Raw genomic sequence first — 20,126 nt, forward strand, 5'->3', positions numbered from 1 at the left:
CACATCTCCAGTGAAGCACCTGGAGCAGAAATATTTGACCTTCATATCCCAGGAATTTGACTTTTTTCACATCACTAAGCATGGCCCACGCGGAATAGTTGTGGATTGTGAGCGACTGCTACCATATAAGTCTAACTTTGTGAAAAACTCAATATTAAATCAATTAAAACTAAAGTCTCCTGAGGGACAAGTTTGTGAGATTTACATCCTTAATGACAGATTTACCACCACGCTCAACTGTGTGAGGCAAAGTGACAGCCATCACAGTAAAACCCTCCTGCTGTCTCTGAGGCCTAGTTGTGCCCACCTGTGCTAACCAATATACCGGTTTGAGTCTTATACGACTACCAGTTTAAATGAGTGGAACATTACTGTGAATAAATCCGGCAGCAGGAGAGCACCGAGCAGGCTTGGGTTACAGCTTGAACTGTGCCCTCCCCTTTCCCCATCTCCATTTGTGCTATGCTAAATGGTTATGTCCCTTCATGGAGCTATCTAATCCCATGGGTAACGGCCCAAAGAGCCAAGGCGCTCTCTCTCGCTATATATATCTGGACGATGTCTGCAGAAATCTTCAAATGGCATTCGACGAGGAGCCTGCCAGCGCGGTGCTTCTCAAAGTTTCACTCACAGTGTCTGTGCACTGAAAATGACCATACATACATACATATGCTGTTCTATAGCTTCATAACAACGGACACATTGTTGCAGGAAATCAAACCATTGAAGATATTTTGCCATTTCCTGAATCCTACAGTCTTTGTGACTGAAGCCCAGCAAAAAGGGCGAACGCATAGTTTTCTCTAATGTAGTCAGATTTTTCGCCAACAAGAGAACCGTAACTGTCCCTCCCCGGGGGGGGGGGGGCCCTTATGCAAACATGATTTCAGACACTACAGCCAAGCCAAGCTCAACACGTCCCAGAGTGGCGACTGAGTAGAACCGGACATTCCACATGCATAGTGGGTTGTCAGTATAGGCCTAACAGATTAACTAATACAGTGCTACACTATTCATTTCAGTGCAGAGCTGCTCTGTGTCATTTAAATGAGCAGAGACTGAGCTGCGCTGCTGCCTCGCGGCCACAAGCTCTGGGCTGAGTTCACAGACGCTGCCAGTTGTCAATTTTCTTGAATGCACACGTGACACTGACTGGGTCATTTGAGCCCTTACATGCTCACATCTTGCCCTTATTACACACACGGACTAATATTTCTAGAGCCCCAGAGTTGTCTCATACAGTATTTTAATCTGTGACTGTGACTCCTGCAACGTTGTCACACGTAAAAGTGAATATAATGAAAGTGCAATTTCTCATTTAAACGACTTCATCAGGACAACATGCCAGAGAGGAGCCTAGATCTGCCCAGAAAATCAATCTGTGTTTTATTTCACAGTGAAACACACTCCTCATTCAAGAAAACCAAGACTACATCCTCTCAGCTGTTTGACGCCTAGGAGGATGAGTCGTGAGAAGATTCTTGGCTGCCAAACGCATTCAATGTTTTCAACACAGCTGAAGCCTCCTGAAGGCTATTAATTCTACACTAACATGACCGATGGCGAAGACCTGGTTTTCCCTCTTCGAGGGACTGTCAGACGTTCATTTCCTCAAAGACCACAAAGTTATATGAACTATCTCTGTGTTACTGTGCAAATGTTTTTTTCATTTTCCAGTGCGGCATGAGATAGAATGCTGCAGCTTTTTAATGTTTATGCCGGGGGGAGAAGTTTGTGACCACTTTAATCAAAACAAGTGTATTCGGGCTCTTGGGTAGTTTTACTGGGCCATTAAGTCAAAGACAAACATCATAATGAAGCATTTTGTCATTACAGCAATGCCACAGTCGGTCTGCTGAGCCATTACTCTGTTGTCATTTGTTAAAACCATTTGGATAAAAGTGCCACAGCAACAAAACACACGCTGCTGTACTGTCAGTGAAAGACTATCACATCGTCAATACACATGTTAGATGTAAAATATGCAAACACACTGACTGCAGGTAGCGTACAATCACATTAATGTCGCTTTGTTTTCTTTCATGAGCCAGAATAAGCCTTTTATCTTCATATCAGGCATTTTGGACTGTAGGCTGCCTATTTTTTATGAAATAGTCCACGTTGGACAAAGTAAACCTCTTTCATGTTTGGATGTAAACTGGAAGGTAGTTTGTGAGGGAGGGTGAGGTGAGGTATTCAGCTGCAACATGAAACTTGTAACTTGAAACCAGTGAATGTTGCTAAAGTTTAAACTCTGTAATCTAGAGAGACAATGTCTTGGAAGACTTTTTTTTATTTTAGTAAGGAAACAAGAAACAATAAAGCAGGACATGTGAGTAGTATTATACAGCCTGTTCAGCCTGGATGATTGTTATTATTAATAATAAGAATCATAAAAATAATGATAATCATTTTTAAAAGAAAAAGACATCTCCTCATGCGGACATTTTTGTTTACTGTTGCTACTGAAGTTGTTGAATATGCTATAGGAATATAGCACATTTGACTTAACTTAGCTTAACTGTCATGCTGTTTAGTGTCTAAATAGTTAGCATTTCACAACTATCTCCTATTGCCATATTGTATATTTTACACCTTGTGGAATATTCGATTCTGCGTGAAGTGGTGTTTCTGACAGGCATGGCAACAATAATGTATCAAACAGACCAGAGCAAGTCCAGGCTTATTTTAGGGGACATATCTAATAGCCTTGGACCTTGGACTCTTGGCAGAGACTCTTGTATCCATTTTACAGACCAAGGCAGGTGCATGAAAGAGAAGGAGCTGCTAAAAATATCCTTGAGAATCTTAGAGAAGACCAGTAGACACTTGGTGTGTCCTCGGTTACCACAGCCAGTGTGTTGGCTTCTTATTTGCTCTGTATTTTTAAAAAAATGTTTATAACATTTTAAGGGGATTATACATAATGAAATTATTATTTAAAATGTAAATGTAAAAACCTGTGTGTGGTAATAATAACAGTGTAAAACAGCCTGGAATTGTATAACAAAAAAGCAACGTAGCGTTCTTTTTCTGAATCTACTAGGACACATCAATTAAAATACTCATCTTTTGTGGTTTGTAAAGCAATTAAAATGCCTCTAGTGCCAAGTAAATCAGTGGCTTTGCAGCCGTAATTTAAGTATAAAAGTCATAATCCCTGCTGGACGGTGTTGCTCGTGTCACATTCAAATGACACTGTTTACAGGGAGGATATCCGACACATTATCAGGTAAACACTTCCCTGTCTTGAGCCCTTCAGCCTGTGAACAATGCCTCTAGGGCTTGCACGGCTTACCAAAAGTATCTCTTATCAGACAGCCCACTACAATCTATCCCAGAGGAACTTGTAATCACTCATCCACCCAAAACACACCAGTGGCAAAAGCCTGGTCACACTGTTTGAGCAGCTGCATGTGGATCCACTCCCCTGTCACAAAGTGTGGGGGGGGGGGAAAGGAGGACACTGACAACTGTTCGAATAAACAATATTAAAAAAAAAACATGTCCCAGATTTGGACAAAAAGTATAAACTAGCACTTTAAACGGGCTGTCACATTTGCTGGGGGGGAAAAAAAAACAACAATTTAAGTGCCAAGCAGAGATTTAATGGCGTTTAAAGGAATGGTCTCCATGTGCACCTTCTTAGTTAAATGGCTTCTGTTACATTACCAGTAGGGCGCCTTTCTGTGGGAGCTGCCCTCTTGTCCATCACATCCCATATAAAGGCGTATCAATAGTCAAATGTTTGGGAGCAACGAATCACTGAGCAGATCCTTAAAAAACGCCCGGGCACCCACACACGCCTCCTCCAAAAAAAGGATTGGATGTCCAAAGGAATCCAGTCACCCCCCCCTTGAAAGTACATATTTGACAGGGCACAGTCAGGCAGACTCTGTACTCCAGCTTAGCGTTCAGTTAGGCACAGTCGCCCCAGGCCCCTCTCCCACTCTCCCAGGTTTTCATTTGGACGTTTTGGTGCCGCCGAACAGCAAAAAGCAGCCATGGATGCCATCAAGAAGAAGATGCAGATGCTCAAGCTCGACAAGGAGAATGCCTTGGACAGAGCTGAGCAGGCCGAGTCAGACAAGAAAGCAGCTGAGGACAGAAGCAAACAGGTCGGCTGATAGTGTTTTTTTCCCCCCTCCCTCTCTTTTGTGGAAAATCTCAAAGATCCATAGAAAAACAAAAGAAAACAGGATTACCAGTAGCAGAATAAAAGATGCTGCCCTTTAAATGGATCGCGTCCTTAATGCGGATTAATTACTCTTGTGGATAATTCCAAATGAGGATTCAATTAAGAATAACACATCCTCCTTTATTCTTTGCTTTTTGTTTTTTTTCTTTCACTTTTGGATGATTTAAATCCTCTTCTACGCTGTGTTTGGAAAGTGATGATGTAAACGTAGCCGGCAAAAGAATGCTTTGATAAAGATAAATGTAACTTTATAATGAATGTTTTATTCCCATATAATGTTTAACTCCGTGTTGTTTTTCTAATGCATGTGTAGTTAGAGGACGATATGAGAGAGTTGGAAAAGAAATTGCGCATAACTGAAGACGAAAGAGATAAAGTGTTTGAGGAATTTCAAACAGCTGAGGAAAAGCTTCTGGCTGCGGAGGAAACCGCCACCAAGGTATCTGATCCTGACGTGCATGATATCCCCTAACTTTCTTCTCTCTCTGTCTTTCTCCACTGTCCTGTCCCTGTCCCTGTCCTGTCCTCTCCTGCGTCCATGTGTCTGCGCCCTTGCGCTCACGTGCGCGCTCACGCACCTCCGTCTTCCCTCGCTGATCACCTCTGAAAACTGTGCTGCACTGACACTGGCCTCAGCTTGAGGACGATTTGGTAGCTCTGCAGAAGAAGCTGAAGGGAACTGAGGATGAGTTGGACAAGTACTCTGAGGCTCTTAAAGACGCCCAGGAGAAACTTGAGCTGGCTGAGAAGAAAGCCACAGATGTAAGTAAGCGAGGGCTTCACAATGGCACCATTCCTGCTCCACGCTCCCTCACACCTTCACTCTGTCATCACCGTCATCATCCTCATCGTCACTATGAGTGTGTGAAGCGACAGTTCAATAGCACAGAGAAGCGCAATCTGTGGTAGAGTGACTTAATCTGTCATCATCACAGAGATTATTTTCTAATTTAAAAAAAAAAAAATCACTTATAACCTCCAAATTCAAATGATTGATCATGTGCGCAACTACTGTTGAACGGTCGCTTTATGTGTTTGCCAAACATCACATGCACAATCACTTACAGGTCTGCCCAAAGTCATTTTTTGCCTCTTAAACTGAAACACATTTATTATTATTATTATTATTTTAAAGATAAACATTATCAATCCACATATAATAATAGTCTGTTTTATTTTGACCTAGCTGTGTTCAGCCTTATTGGCAGGCTAAGTCTTTTTATAGAGTAAAAACATGAGCAATGGGATGGCTGGATAAATATAGCCCACTGCTTTATATGGTAAAGATAGAGCTCACATTTACAGGCTGCTGCTCTTTGCTTACCAAAGGGAAAACACACACACACACACTGCTATCCATCAACATGTCACAGGCAACATATTTATAGAAATGAAACCTCTTTAGCTACGGAAATGTTAAATACAATATTCTTTTAGGATATGTTTGCATTTAAACTTCCCCCCCTTTTTTTTGATACATTTTTCTTAGTGAAACTATGTGAAGAATTTAAATTGAGGCATTGTAAAGGTCTCCATAAACACATTCTCATGACAAATAACCCTTTTGCACGGGTCAAGTTTAAGTGCAGCAGACAGATGTTGGCTCACAAATGGCCAATGACAGAAATGTAGCCTCTGAGGAAACCCTATTGCAGTAATCCTTTAATTGGATTGCTTTAGGGAGTTAGGCCCTATAGTGACTGGGCTTTGCTTAATTTAACCTATAATACTTGATGCTACCTTTTATCGCTCGCAGGAGTAGATACTGTCGTACAGTGCATCCCTACTAATTTGCTCATAATGATATTTGGGGGTATGTGCTGTAGTCACCTTAACTACAAGTAGTATTTAGTAGTTTAGTATAAGTAGTAGTAATGTTAGTATTTTGTCCATATTTAAAAGTGACATTCCACAAATTATAGCCATTGGAACATGTAGTCTGTAGGTAGGTTGCTGTAAAAAAGACAGACAGAAAAGAAAAAGTACATACACTAAATAAATCAAAATCAAGAAATCAAGAATAAATTAAGTTTATTACATGAGAAAAATAAGAACATCAACATATAACGAGAAGCAGCATATGCTTTTACAATTATTAGTATTATATATGTATTTAATAGTGACTTCTGTAATACTTCATTACCACATGCATTGTGGAGAGTTGACCGGCAGAGGGCGCTGTAGCCCCATTAGTCACCACCACAAGCATGATAATGACCGGGGTGTTTTCTTTTCTTGTCATCAAAATTGACTTTCTTACGACTTTATATCAATTAAATTTCACATTATCTCTTGTTATGAAGGCGAAACAACACATTTCCACTGCGGGACGCTTTGTTCAACACATGTAAAAAAAAATACCATTATTGATGTTAGTAGCACTTCCTGGAGAAAAACAGTAGTGAGTGCGTCTCCAGAAAGCTTGCGCACACTCCTGTCCTGTCTGTCCGTCTGTCTGTCTGCACGCCTGTGTGTCTTCACGCAGCGTTTTAGCAGAAAACCATAGACGTCACCGCGCCGCCGCTTATCAGTTTCTCGGAAACGGTGCTGCAGCACACTGTAGCGTTTAATGTTTTTTTAGACTCGGTTGTGGAGTAAAGAATGGCCGGAGTCACGCTGGATGCGGTGAAACGAAGAATCAAATCTTTGCAAGAGCAGGTAGACGGTGCTGAGGACAGAGCTGAAAGATTACAGAAGGAGTTGCTGGCGCAGAAGAAAGCCAGGGAACAAGTAAGCGTGTTTAAAAAGAACAAACAGAAGGCAGCTTTTTACAACACATCGTCATGTAATAATGTAGCCAGTTTGTCTGTGAAATAGCGGGCTTTTTGATACTCTCTTTGATACGCCGCACTGCTGTAACATGAGCTTTTCTTTCTCAAAGTAGTCGGTGTGTGAGGGTTTATAAACTCATATCATTTGTAACGTAAAGGCCTCTGGTGCCTTCAGGTTCTCAGGAGCTCAACACCAGTCAGTGTGTGTGTGTGTCACACTGCGTTGGCCTAATCTGTTCCTACTTTATTTCAGTCGCCTGAGACGCACTTCACTATATAACGGTCCCACTTGCTGTAAGTTCCGCTTATTTTGTGCTGCAGGCGCGAGGTCACACATTTGAAAAATTACGTTTTCAGAAACCAGGAAGTGACAATTTAAAACTGTGGCAATATTGCCCTTCTGTGAGCTTATGCTCGTTGACTTGCCCATATAAGGCCAACAGGTTGTCTCAGCTGCAGAGTGATTTCACTCTGTGAACATCAGTTAGATGGTGGGAAAAGAGAGGGAAAAAACTCACCAAAGAGACATGCAATCTATCTCAGGCTTAGTCTTAGATTTTGGAAATAAAACAAAGTAGAGTTCGACCAATTACTCATCATCATATCCCCCAAACCAATCAAGTTAATTTGGAAAAGTTACGTTTTTCTACTTCCGGTTTCATGAATTTAATGTGTAAATTTTTTTATTTAAAATACAAAAGTGCATTGCGTTGCAAACAAAAAATGCAGATGAATGATCAATTTAAGCAATTTCCGAAATATTTCTTGTTATTTTTAAGTTCTAGATGCATAGATAGATAAATAACTAAATAAAGAGAGCCTGTCAAATATATCATATCAACCATCAACTGCCATGTTTCTTAAGATTGGCATCAGCCATTGAAAAAAAACAAACCCCAAACGGTTCAACCTCAAACTAAGGACATTGGTTTAGTTTATAGATAATGACTAACTTCCTCGTCATACTTCACACCTCGAGTTGTACTTTGGATAGTGCTGCAGACTTTTAGCTGCACAGGCTAAAGCTGGCTGAAAAGCGCTTGTGAGCGGAGCAGACTTACGGCAGCTGTATCCTGTTCTCAAACGCAGGTCTCATTGTCTGCAGACACCAGAAAGCAGAAGTAGATATGGCTTTGAATGATCACACAAAAGGCCTGCTCACGTATTAATATTCTTCATATGTTCAGTATGAATGCAAAGTAGGCTTTTATGTCACAAATGTGACCAGATGTATGTTTTAGACACTTGCACGTGCACCATGCAGAGAGCAGGTGTAGCCTTCCATGTGAGCAGTCATTTCCTGTGTAACTGTCTCAGGCCCTTTGACTTGAGTCTTGTTAAAGTTCTCTCTCGGGGCCAGTAATGAGGCAGGGTATTCATATTTGTCAGCTTGGGACATTGTTAGTGAGGAGCCTCCTGGGAGTGGTTTTCTTAACAGGTGTTACACAGAAACCCTTTAGAGTAACTACACACACACATACACGCATTAACATACACTACACACACACTCCACTACAACAAGCACACATTGTATGGGCTGATCTGTAAGTATGCACTTGATGTGTCATTTTCAGGTTTTCTGTTAAAGATGGCATTTTGACATGATGTTCTTCTCTTCCCAGGCTGAGGCAGATGTCGCTTCCCTTAACAGGCGTATCCAGCTGGTTGAGGAGGAGTTGGATCGCGCTCAGGAGCGTCTGGCTACTGCCCTGACCAAGCTGGAGGAGGCTGAGAAGGCTGCAGATGAGAGCGAGAGGTGTGTTTCTCAGATGCTTTGGATCTTTGCTCCCAGTTTCTTGCAGTAAAAAGATGAGGTGGCAGACTGTATAGATCCTGTTGGGCTGCAGAGCTCCATGGGAGACAGATCATGCAGCCATTTTTTTGATAACTAATCAGTAATTTACCTTCAAAGGTATATTTACAATACAGTGCATCACATGTGTCTCCTCAGGGTGACTGCAGACTATTAATCAGGATCTTCACTCCTGAATCTTAACATGACATTTGCATCATTTGTTCCTTCCCACAGAGGCATGAAGGTCATTGAGAACAGGGCCATGAAGGATGAGGAGAAGATGGAGATCCAGGAGATCCAGCTCAAAGAGGCCAAACACATCGCTGAGGAGGCTGACCGCAAGTATGAGGAGGTGAGCTTTTCAGCCAGTGATACTGCAATCAATACTCAACTGTGACAGTTATTGACGTCATGGAAACCTTTTCATGTAATGAATCTTAATCGAAACATTTAAACATCAAACTTTGTGGAAAATATTGCAACACTTTTGTTTACCATAGATTTCATCATATTAGAGTGGTACACGTTCACATTCTTTTCTCCAGTGTTAGATGTGTTGTGACACTTTGTTGTGCTGCACTTAAAGGTGGCCCGTAAACTGGTCATCATTGAGGGAGACCTGGAGAGAACAGAGGAGCGCGCTGAGCTGTCAGAAGGGTAAGTTGTTTCACCTTAACACAGCCTGCAACTTAAATCTGCATTCTTATTTGCATGAGCCCTGGCACTAGGAACAGTCGAAGCCTTTGGCACTAATACATTCAGTATAGACCATGTATCCAGTTCAACAGTGTGGCCTGTGTTCTCACTGTTTGTGCTGACCATTTGCATGCTTCCCCATGGTTTGAATGGTTTTGGCTTGCACACGCGCGCCACACCCACTAACAGACGAGCTCGGAGATTGGAGGAAGAGCTAAGGGTTGTGGAGCAAAGCATGAAATCCCTAAACTCCGCAGTTGTACAGGTACTACTAAGAAAAACTAACATATTGATGAGTGGCTCTTTTCACTTTCATTCATCCTGCTGAATGAAGTCTCCGCTTCACTCACTTTTCCCCTCACTTTTAATTTTTTTTTTTTTTTTATTCTGAGTATTAGACTCTTTCACGCCTCTAACATGGCAGGGACTGTACAAGAATAACACCATTTTTTTTAAGAAAGCATGATATTTAGCTCTGAGAGCGTTTGCAAAATACACCTTTTAACACAACTAATTTTTGTGTGACGACAACAGCCACATTCCTGCTATGTTATGGTTCTTGGGGTTCCCTCCTTTGTTTACACCCTGTAGTTCTTATTTTTTATCTTGTGTCTTCTCCCTCTCTGTCCTACATTCCCTCCACCCGTTTGTCTTCCTCTGCTTCTATCCGTCCTTGCCTCTCTCCATTTCCTCCCCCTCTCTTTCACTACTTTACCCCTCATTTAAAATGTCAGCAAATGCTCTGAGCTTGAGGAAGAGTTGAAAACTGTGACCAACAACCTGAAGTCACTGGAGGCCCAGGCTGAGAAGGTAAGTGTGACCCCTTTGCCAAGTGCATGCTGTCAAACTCCACAGATCCTCTGTAGGTTTGGTGATCGGCAACAAAAGAGCCCGATCTCTTTAATATAAATATTAATGTCTTAAAAGATGAGCGTGGTATCATTTTGAATATATTTGACTCCACAGATTCATATTTGACTTCTGTGCCTGTTTTTGTCCCACAGTACTCACAGAAGGAGGACAAGTACGAGGAGGAGATCAAGGTCCTCACCGACAAGCTGAAGGAGGTAAAGTTTCCTAATTCCACGGGCGCTTAAACAGAAGTCACAGATGCTGAATCACATCACCAGTGTTGGCCTGACTCATAAATCTGTCTCCCCTCCACAGGCTGAGACTCGTGCTGAGTTCGCTGAGAGATCAGTAGCCAAGCTTGAGAAGACCATTGATGACTTGGAAGGTATGATTTTTTTTTTTTTTTCTTTAAATGTTACTATGATCATTCTGCTTGAGTAAGTACTTATTATTATTTTTATTTTTTTTAAACAGCCTTCTTTGCTGTCCTCTTTATATCTATTTCCACTTTCATCTTAATTTCATCGTGGCTCTTTTTCAGCCACATTATTGTTGTGGGGACCCTTAGCATTTCTCTTAAATCCTAGTTGATATTCTTCAAGTTTTATGGCAGAAAACAATGGTTTTGATGTTGACATAGTGCTGCTGAGGAGTTCGCCCCTGTTCTGCACTTCCATTCTATTATTTGTGGTGTAACTGTGTTTTCCTCTTTTTTCCCCATTTTTTTTCTTTCTTTTCATATCACTCCTTCACGTCTTCTTCCCTCTCTTGTCACTGGTCTGGATGCTTCACCCTTCACCTCCTTATCATGTGCCCCCTCCACCTTTGGTCTCTTTCACTGCACTACCCTCCCACTACTCCCCTGGCCCACCAATAGATGAGTTGTATTCCCAGAAACTGAAGTACAAGGCCATCAGCGAGGAGCTGGACCACGCCCTCAACGACATGACTTCCATGTAATTTTCAACCTGCTGTGCCTGCTCATTTCTTCCCTCCCTCTCTGTACCGCCCTACCTCGTTTCACCGACATTATGTAGTGCATCCAACTCTTGCATCTGCCTCTAGACTTACAATGGCGAGGTGTTTTTTTCCCTCTATAGTCTTTGAGAAGGTCTTAAAACAGACATCATGTTATTCTGTGTCTGTGTAATTTAAGCTGAATTGCCCTTGTATCAGTGTCGTCGTCGTTGTTAGAGAATACAATAAACAGGGCTGAAGTGATCCAGTGCATGAACAAACAGAGCATGGGTCTGTTTGTGTTTTGAGCCCTGAGTTGTGTTACCTTTTTATGTATAAAGTAAAAGCTTTTTCTACCTGGAGTTTATGCACATGATATTTTGACGTCTGAGGCAATGAATGCAACAGGTTGAGAATTGAAATGTAGAGTGTTGATGAAGCATTTCAATTAATGATAAGTGTTGTGTTTCCTGTTGTACTACTAATATGGCCTGTTCATATAAAGAAGAAAGGCCTTTGTGAGCCCCCCCCCCCTTCTGTCACCATATCAGTCTTAACTGTCATATTTATGCATGACTGTGGTTGAGATCCCTGTTCTACTAAATCAAATGTTGTCCCTCAACCTTTGGTCATGAGTTTGAGACTGTCAGAGTGCACCACGTTTGTCCCGTCCGGCGTTGCTCGCAGTGTTTTTAGCATACAAGTCTCCCATCAGAGGGTGTTTGTTTGTGCTCGCCGGCATGTTCGGTTTCACAATGCGTTCCCATTGTGCATTGTGGTATTGTGGTGCAGTGCCGTTACTCTTGTGGTTCTGGTGTATTGTGGTGCGCATCTCAAGTTTCCCCAGGTCCCACACAACCTCCTGGTTCACTGTACTTCTTCTCTCCCACACAGATAAATTGTTTACACCTCATCAAAGACGCCTCCTGCCGGCTGAGCAGCATCTGTCTGCTATCCTCAGCCTTCTCTCCATTTTCCCTTCCCTCTCTGTCTTGGCTTTCCTTCCTTCCTCTTGTTTTCATCCTCATGTCAACGTAAACTGCATCCCATCTCTTGTACAGAATCCTAGAATCTTTCTGCGTTGTGTAAAAAATAAACATCCTTCCTTCTATGTAAGCTGTATCTCTTTAATCTATCATTCTAATTTATTTTCAAGTGGCTGTGATAAGTCCGCAAAGTTTTGTTTTTGTTTCTGCATCCCAACAAACCATGAGTCGAGCTTCACCTGGATTTCCTCGGTGTAGTTTCATAGATTCAATAGGTGTTCTTTGTATTTTCTTCAGGTATTGTTCTGTGAAGGCAAGATAATAGGAATATCACATTAGTGCTGTATGCACATAAAACTAAAGCATTTACAGGTACTTGACTGAAAGCTGAGTCAAGTTGTCTTCTCCCTTAGCATTTGAGATTGATGCATGCAAGAACTTTTTATTACTTGGTGCTGTGGCAGGATGAGCTGACTGGAGAGATTTGAGAGGGAGTTAGTGTTGGATTGTTATGAGGAAGATTGTGGTGAAGTAAATTACTGGGTGTAATAGCGGGAGACAGAACAGTATGTGAGATTTGTTGAGTCTCAACTGGTTGCTGGAAGAAAGGATGAAAATTATATCGGTGATTATGACACATGGGCTATGTATGATACACAGTATCCTGTCATATATTTGAATAAATATACAGTCACACATTCTGAGTCGTTTTATTACATTTATTTCCATGAAGTCAGGTACAGAAAGATGGGCAGAAAGCAGTTCTGTGTATTTTGAGGTTTTAAATTATTAGTGAGAGTATAGGAATATAAGCTTTTAGAAACTTAAAACTGTCCAAACAAACTTAGACTGGAGACAGTTTTTTTTCTCTGGAGCAGTTTACTGATCAGACATGTATGTCTGGACTAGGCTATAGTATATTTCATTTAATTTGTATTTAAGCATATGCTACTTTTAATTGAGTGTATTAAACTGACCGACACAGCCTTCACATAAGCTACATTTTTTTATTACTACCCATAGTACTCAAATATAAAGATTTTTACTTTAATTAAATAGTTTTGCCATGTTTTTATTTACACACCCTCTTACCTTACATTACATGTTCCAGAAAGAGAAAAAAAAATGGAATTGCAAAACTTCCTCCTAAAAACAAGAACATCGAAACATTCTTGATCGGGTCGGTTCATACATTTTCAGTGTGTTTTGACAAAGCTGTAAAAAGTCTTAGGTGAATCATTCTAAAGAAGGTAGGTGTCCACAGGCATCGCTCTTTCTCTTTCTCTTTCCCTGTTTTCCCTCTGATTTCCTTTCCACCTGCTCTCGTTTTTTAACTTGCTCTCTGACTGCAAAAATTACCTCTACCAGCAACGTAATAAAAAACGCCTGTGACTAATGAAGTACGAGTAGCCTTGAATTAGGACTAAATTGTGTGACTCACCTTTTTGTTGAGGTTTTGTTAATGTGAGTGTGATTCAGTGTGCAATCCAAACCTCTTGAGTTTAACTTGTCATTGTATATATTCCAGCACATCAGGAATTATCTTTAAAATCTAATTTTGCAATATAAATTTGTGGTATAATACTAGTTTGTCACTTATTCTTTGTGTGAAATTTGCTTGAGTAATTTGCCGCATGGTTGTTAATTACTCCAGTGTGTTTCTGCTGTGTTCTGTCAGTGCTGTGTGGAAAGAAAAGCATTTAACCTAATGAATGATGTAGTCAGCTTCATAATCAATGTAACCTCACTAACTGAGTGTTCTGTGCTTGCTTGTGTGAGATTAAAACTTCTGAAATTTGCTCTTCTAACAGAGAAACTCGCACATGCTAAAGAAGAAAACCTCGATATGCACCAGATGCTGGACCAGACTCTAATGGAACTGAATAATTTGTGAAACCATGGTCTGACCCCATACCTGCCTGCACACACAACCACACACACACACACACACACACACACACACACACACACACACACACATATACTGGGGTTTTGCTTTTTGTACTTGCACCTTGCTTACCATGAACCCCTCTCTTTGTACCCCGTCTATGGAGGAGAACAAACAGCCAGATGCTTTTTCTTTTGCACCACTCTGCCTTCAGTAGAACTCGAACAAGGGGCAAAACCAAAGGGAAACCCTAACAATTATGCACATGCAAAGGATAAAGCAAAGAAATGTTGCACTCAATATAAAGTTCAACATCATGCACATTTTGCGTCCTGTATTTTTTAAATTCAAAAAAATTCCCCTCAAACATAGGTATACAATGGCTCTTCCTGTCTGTATGTATACTGGTGCTACTGTATTCTTAAGCGATGACTTAAAATGCTAATGCATTTCAGTATAGTCTTACTTTTCTGTAAAAACATTGTTCAAAATTTGTGCATTTTTTTCTGTTAAATATGATTACAGTCATCTGGTTCTGCATTGTTTTAGCAATATTTTTATGTAGATGTTTCAAGTGTTTATCATATTTGAAATGTACAAATTATAACTTTAAAATAAAATCACGTTTTGAAAGTTTTTTTGTAACTTTGTTTGAAGTGCATTTGTCGTTTATTTGTCCAGTTTGCTCTTACCATGAGATTTTTACTTTAGAGTGATTGAATAACACCTAAGGTAATGCAAAGTAAATGAAAACCGATGTATAGATATGTTATTTTCAGTACAAACAACGCTCACTTTCATTTGACCCTCAGCTTGACTTTCACTTCATGGGAAAAACACTGTTTTGTTTAAACAAAGCACAGCTGAACCAAATCAACTCGGTATGAGTATCAACTTCCATGCTTAATAGGTTCCAATGGAAGTTTATTTACTGATTTATTGTCTGTGAACTGTGAAGTAACCACAGTTAAACACACATTTTTCTCCTTTATGAAGTTTTAATCTAAGAGGACAGCACCTACAGTATACAAGATAAACAATATGCAAATACACTTTAACACAGCAGCTGTTGTGGTCAAAACATGTGCTTCCATTGTGCTAACAGTTCACAGTTGTCACATACTCTTGTCAAAGTCTGCATATTACAGCAGCAGAGATAAGGGTGTGTGTATCTGTGAGTGAGAGAGAGGCAGAGGCCTACCCTGCCAAGACCTCCAGTGCCCCACATTCACTATAAGTCAGTTGGTTACTTTGAATAATTGCAAATTTCCTTACAAAATGACAACACTGAGGTGCAATATCAGTCTGGTCTAGTAGGGGCCTTGGTTTAAAATCCAAGGAAAGTATATTTATATGAGCAAATATTTACTTATTTTTACTGGATTTATTTGTTAACATTTTTAGACTTGTAATTGTATTTGTACTTAAGTTAAATTATATAATTGAGATCTTGCTTGAGTACAATATTTTACTCCTTTCCGTCTGTATCTATATTAAATATCATGACACAAATCCCTCAATGACATGTAACTCGTCATAGCCAGCTCGATGTTGACCTCTATCGTCTCTCGATTTATCCGGCCTAGATCAATGATGCATACAGGAAGTAAACAAGGTGCTACCGTTAGTTCAGTCAAGTGTCTGTAACTGTCGCTCACGAGCTTTCGCCACCATTTAACAGTCACGTTTAACAAAAATGTCGCGGTTGTTTTTGCTAAACCGCATGTGTGCTGCCCCGTGGCCTCTGTTTTCACCGCGAGAGTCTCTGGTGAAGCTACGACTGCGCGTGAAGCAGCAACAACAGCAGCAACGGAGTGTTTACATTCCGCGTCCTAGTCCAAACGGATATAAATACAGAGCGAGGAGCCAGCTATGGATGTGTGGCGTTGGTTTGGGGGTCGCTTTAGCTGTGGGACTGAAATACAGCTGGTGTGATGATGAAGCTGCAGGAGCAGAGAGGACTGATCGATACAGCGCTGCTGTCAGAGAGAGCAGAGACCTGCTGGAGCGGATAAAGGTAGGCTCAGAGGTAGGCCTGTCACCCACTGACTGTCCCATTGTTGACCCGCATGTGGTCTCTCCCTTGTGCTAGAACCTCCCAAACTTAAGAGGCTTGAGGCTCCTAAAATTCTGTAAAATCTCCAAGGTCCTTGTCTAAAGCCTACCTTGAGCCTGTCTTTTTTGCCACCAAAAAAAGACACTTCAAAAGAGAAAACGAGTAGGCATGGACACAATGATATGTGTATTAAGTAGTGCAAGCCAGAGAGAAAGGGGAAGACAAAATGATTTGCCTGTAAAATCCGCCTGCTCATTCTTGCTCTCCTCTCACAGCATTCACGCACACATACACATTTCCCTGTCTCCAATATTTGTAGGGACAATCTGGCTTTCTCCAACCATCCATATGCAAACCTACACTCTTGCCCGTGTGTGCTCACTGCTCAATGTCTTTCCTATCTGTTGCCAGGCTGAGGTCGCAGCTCCTGGGATGGTGGTTGGAGTCTCTGTGGATGGTGCTCAGGTCTGGTGTGAAGGTTTGTGCCACATTTGGACATTTGTAGACTGCAGAACCAATGTAAATAGTCTCATCTGTCCAACTGTGTCTCTCAAGACAACATGGGATGAGACAATGTACAGTTTTATAGGCACTCACAATAATTTGATTGTGGTGAATTATTGGAGTACTCATGTATTGGGAAAATCATTAATATTTCTTTTCAGTGACTCAGTAAAATGAAAACCAACATTATGATGTGTACTATATATGCACACACAGACACTCAAACAAACTGATCATTTGATTAATGTAAAAGGTGCAATGTGCAACTTTCGGCATCACAATATTTCAGGAAACAGTTGTAAACATGCAGTCAAGTACTGGTGATGCTGATGCTATTTATAAAGCCCTGTTTCCACCGAGTGGAACAGTTCAGTAAAGTACAGTAGGTTGTGGGTTTCTTTTGCATTTCCATGTATGTTTCATGAATCAAGCTGTTTCGTGTTTTTCAGGGATCGGTTTTGCTGATTTGGAGAACCGTGTGCCGTGCAGCCCCGAGACAGTAATGCGAATTGCCAGCATCAGTAAACCCCTCACAGCTGCAGCTGCTGCTCGACTATGTGAGGAAGGGAAACTGGATCTGGATGTTCCAGTCCAGAAATATGTCCCAGAATTTCCCCAAAAACAGTTTGATGGACAAGATGTAAGTCATTTGAACTAATGCATAAATGTATTTGTTTTTTCTTCTTAACAGCTCTATCTTGTGTTCAGTTGTCATACACATTATTTGTTGTGATTTTTCAGGTCACTATAACCCCTCGTATGATTCTTTCCCACCTGAGTGGTATACGACATTACGAGAAGGATGCCAAAAAAGTGAGAGAGGACAAGGAGAAAGCTAAGAGACTGTTAAAGCCACCAGCTAAAAAGAAAGAGGCTGAAAAGAGCTTATCTGAAAACAAAGATAAACCTACAACGGAACAGAACTCTAAAAACAAAGAGGCCACTCCGGCTCAGAAGAAGAAAGAGTTTGAGCATGAGGAGTATTACCTGAAGGACAACTTTGAAAGTGTTACTCAGGCCTTGGACCTCTTCAAGGACGACCCCCTCATTTATAAACCTGGTAAATATCATATTTCCTTACTAGACATGAATAAAATAATGACACATTTTCAGTGTCAATCTATAAACAGTATACATTAGATTGATGTTTTGCTACATGCAGGCACCACTTTTTTGTACTCCACCCACGCCTTTACCCTGCTTAGTGCTGCTGTGGAGCGAGCTGCTGGCCAGTGCTTCCTGGATGTCATGATGAACATGTTTCGGGAACTGGGAATGCTCCATACTGTGCCTGATGAGAATGACCCCATCATTTATCACCGCTCCAGGTAACAGGAATAACTCGTGTCAAACTATGTCTAAATTATCAGAGTGTAATTGTTCTTTATTTTGAGTTGTTTTGATTGTGTTTATAATTACATGAATCCAATGTCTCTTCACAGATATTATCATTACAACAAGAGAGGTCGTGTTGTTAACTGCCCATATGTGGACAACTCCTACAAGTGGGCAGGAGGTGGCTTCCTTTCCACTGCGGGAGACCTGCTGCTGTTTGGTAATGCTCTGCTTTACAGCTACCAGGTGGCGCACCTACAGGACTCTGATGACTTACTGCCAGGCTTCCTTCAACCCAAAACTGCCATAGATCTGTGGTCACCGGCTGACAAGACCGAGGCCAGCTGGGATAAAGATGGATTGTATGCTCAGGGCTGGCTGGTTGTGGAGAAACTGCAGAAATATGGTCAGTGCAGGAGGCGCAGACACTACGTATCACACACAGGCGGCGCTGTAGGGGCCAGCAGTGTCCTCCTGGTGTTGCCCAGTGAGGAGACAGAGCAGTGCCAAGGACAAAGCTCTCACCTGCCACAGGGAGTGGTGGTCACTATCATCACTAACATGCAGTCTGTGGGACTCAATGGCACGGCACTGAAAATTGCACATGAGTTCGACAAAGCCAGATGCCTCTAAAACAAACTTTACATTTTACTGAGAAGCATTTTAGATTGACCTTGTGATCAGGTGTAATTTTGATAAATGTGTCCAGAGGAGGTTTTAAGAGATGTTAAAAATCATGTATTTTATAGATATTTTACAGATTGCAAAGTATATTCAGTCTTTTTCAAATCCAACCCATGGCAGTGAGGTCATTGTGCCACTAGGTGGAAGCAGTGCACTGCATTTTATACACAAAAAAAACTGCCACTGACCTACATCAGCTGGCTTTATACAGTAGTAGTACCTTTAAAAGCCAACAATACAATCCAGTACTTTTTTAATATATGTATTTCATAGAAATAAAAGTATTTCATACATTTCATAAAGTATTTCATACATAATGGAACTAACGTAGTTTCTGTGCAAAGCAGCAGGAAATGTGAGAGTCTCTCATGATGTCCCATGCAATGATCTTACCACCCTCCTCGGATATTTCCTCATAGCATCTTGACATGCCTTTGGAAAAACCCTATTGTCTAGTGGCCAAATATTTTTGCTCTGTCAACTCGAGGTTGTTGTTTTTTTCAATTTTGAGATCACATCTGTACCTCTGTAAAAACTGACTTCAGCCACAAGTACAATCCTGACTTTTCTTTGAATTTAACAAACATTAAATGCCTAAAGGGAAGTGCTACATTTTAATTTATGTAACTTTTCAGCTGTGACTCAGCTGACAGATACGGTTTACTTATTTGCAAAGGTCCTTCCATAGTTGGCTGCAATTGTGTGAGAATACTGAACAACTTCAAAAGGGAGAGCAACAAAAGTAATGTCAATGAAGCCCGATGAGTCGTAACTCCTCTTGGAGTTGAATTGTAGATGATTTCATGCCACCATTCTCATTAGAAAACCCCTGGGATCGCATGTGCCCCTGTTTTTAGATGGAAGGGGACTGATGAATGGCTTGGGATAAGATAATTATACGCACTCCTCCACACATTACATCTTTAAGTTTGGTGTGTGTGTGTGTGTTTAAAACCGCCAAGTAGAGACGTTTTTAAAAAGTGAGGTCATTCCGACCAGTCTTGACTTTTTCAAGAGGCAATTATGGTTAAGGCTTAAGGTTGGATGCAGGATTAGGTTAAGAATAGGTTACAGGCTGAGGAATGATGAGTTGTTGGTTAAGTTTAGAAGCTAAGGAATGACTTGTCAATCAGGAACTTGACTGTACATGTGTGTAAGTGCAGCCTCCTCCAAAAAATAAATAAAAATAAAGATCAGAGTCAAATGATTTAATTACACAATTACAAAAAAAACAATACAATAAGTTAACTAATACAATAGTTTCAAAATTCCATATAAATGTTATTAATATAGATATTATATAATATTTTTCATAGTCCAACTGTGCTAGGTAAAATCTCTCTCGACAAAGCACATTGATTGAAATGTGATTTTACAGGAGTAACACCAGTTCCCAATGTGTTA

The 20,126-nt window shown here is 40.9% G+C and overlaps 2 protein-coding genes across 10 annotated transcripts; both read left to right on the forward strand.

Moving 5' to 3' along the window:
- Positions 1-3,875: 3,875 nt before the first annotated feature.
- Positions 3,876-14,779, forward strand: tpm1 (tropomyosin 1 (alpha)). Of its 8 annotated transcripts, none has more exons than XM_058644763.1 (10): positions 3,877-4,118; positions 4,512-4,637; positions 4,835-4,960; positions 8,592-8,725; positions 8,999-9,116; positions 9,351-9,421; positions 10,195-10,270; positions 10,465-10,527; positions 10,628-10,697; positions 14,067-14,779. In XM_058644763.1, the coding sequence occupies exons 1-10, from the start codon at positions 4,005-4,007 to the stop codon at positions 14,147-14,149; spliced, it is 981 nt and encodes a 326-aa protein (XP_058500746.1). In that variant the 5' UTR covers positions 3,877-4,004; the 3' UTR covers positions 14,150-14,779. The 8 variants fall into 8 exon arrangements, with proteins under 8 accessions (XP_058500743.1, XP_058500746.1, XP_058500742.1 ...); XM_058644759.1 differs by lacking the exons at positions 4,835-4,960; positions 14,067-14,779 and adding exons at positions 11,190-11,268; positions 12,164-12,380 and having other exon boundaries at positions 3,878-4,118; XM_058644764.1 differs by lacking the exon at positions 14,067-14,779 and adding an exon at positions 11,190-11,272 and having other exon boundaries at positions 3,879-4,118.
- A 947-nt stretch (positions 14,780-15,726) lies between these two features.
- On the forward strand, positions 15,727-19,918 carry lactb (lactamase, beta). 2 transcript variants are annotated; one of them, XM_058645145.1, is made up of 6 exons: positions 15,727-16,172; positions 16,611-16,677; positions 17,153-17,343; positions 17,445-17,763; positions 17,866-18,031; positions 18,146-19,918. In XM_058645145.1, the coding sequence occupies exons 1-6, from the start codon at positions 15,840-15,842 to the stop codon at positions 18,669-18,671; spliced, it is 1,602 nt and encodes a 533-aa protein (XP_058501128.1). In that variant the 5' UTR covers positions 15,727-15,839; the 3' UTR covers positions 18,672-19,918. The 2 variants fall into 2 exon arrangements, with proteins under 2 accessions (XP_058501128.1, XP_058501129.1); XM_058645146.1 differs by having other exon boundaries at positions 15,727-16,160.
- The last annotated feature ends 208 nt before the right edge of the window (positions 19,919-20,126 follow it).

The sequence above is a fragment of the Solea solea genome, chromosome 12 (genome assembly GCF_958295425.1).
Source record: "Solea solea chromosome 12, fSolSol10.1, whole genome shotgun sequence".
Taxonomy (NCBI): domain Eukaryota; kingdom Metazoa; phylum Chordata; class Actinopteri; order Pleuronectiformes; family Soleidae; genus Solea; species Solea solea.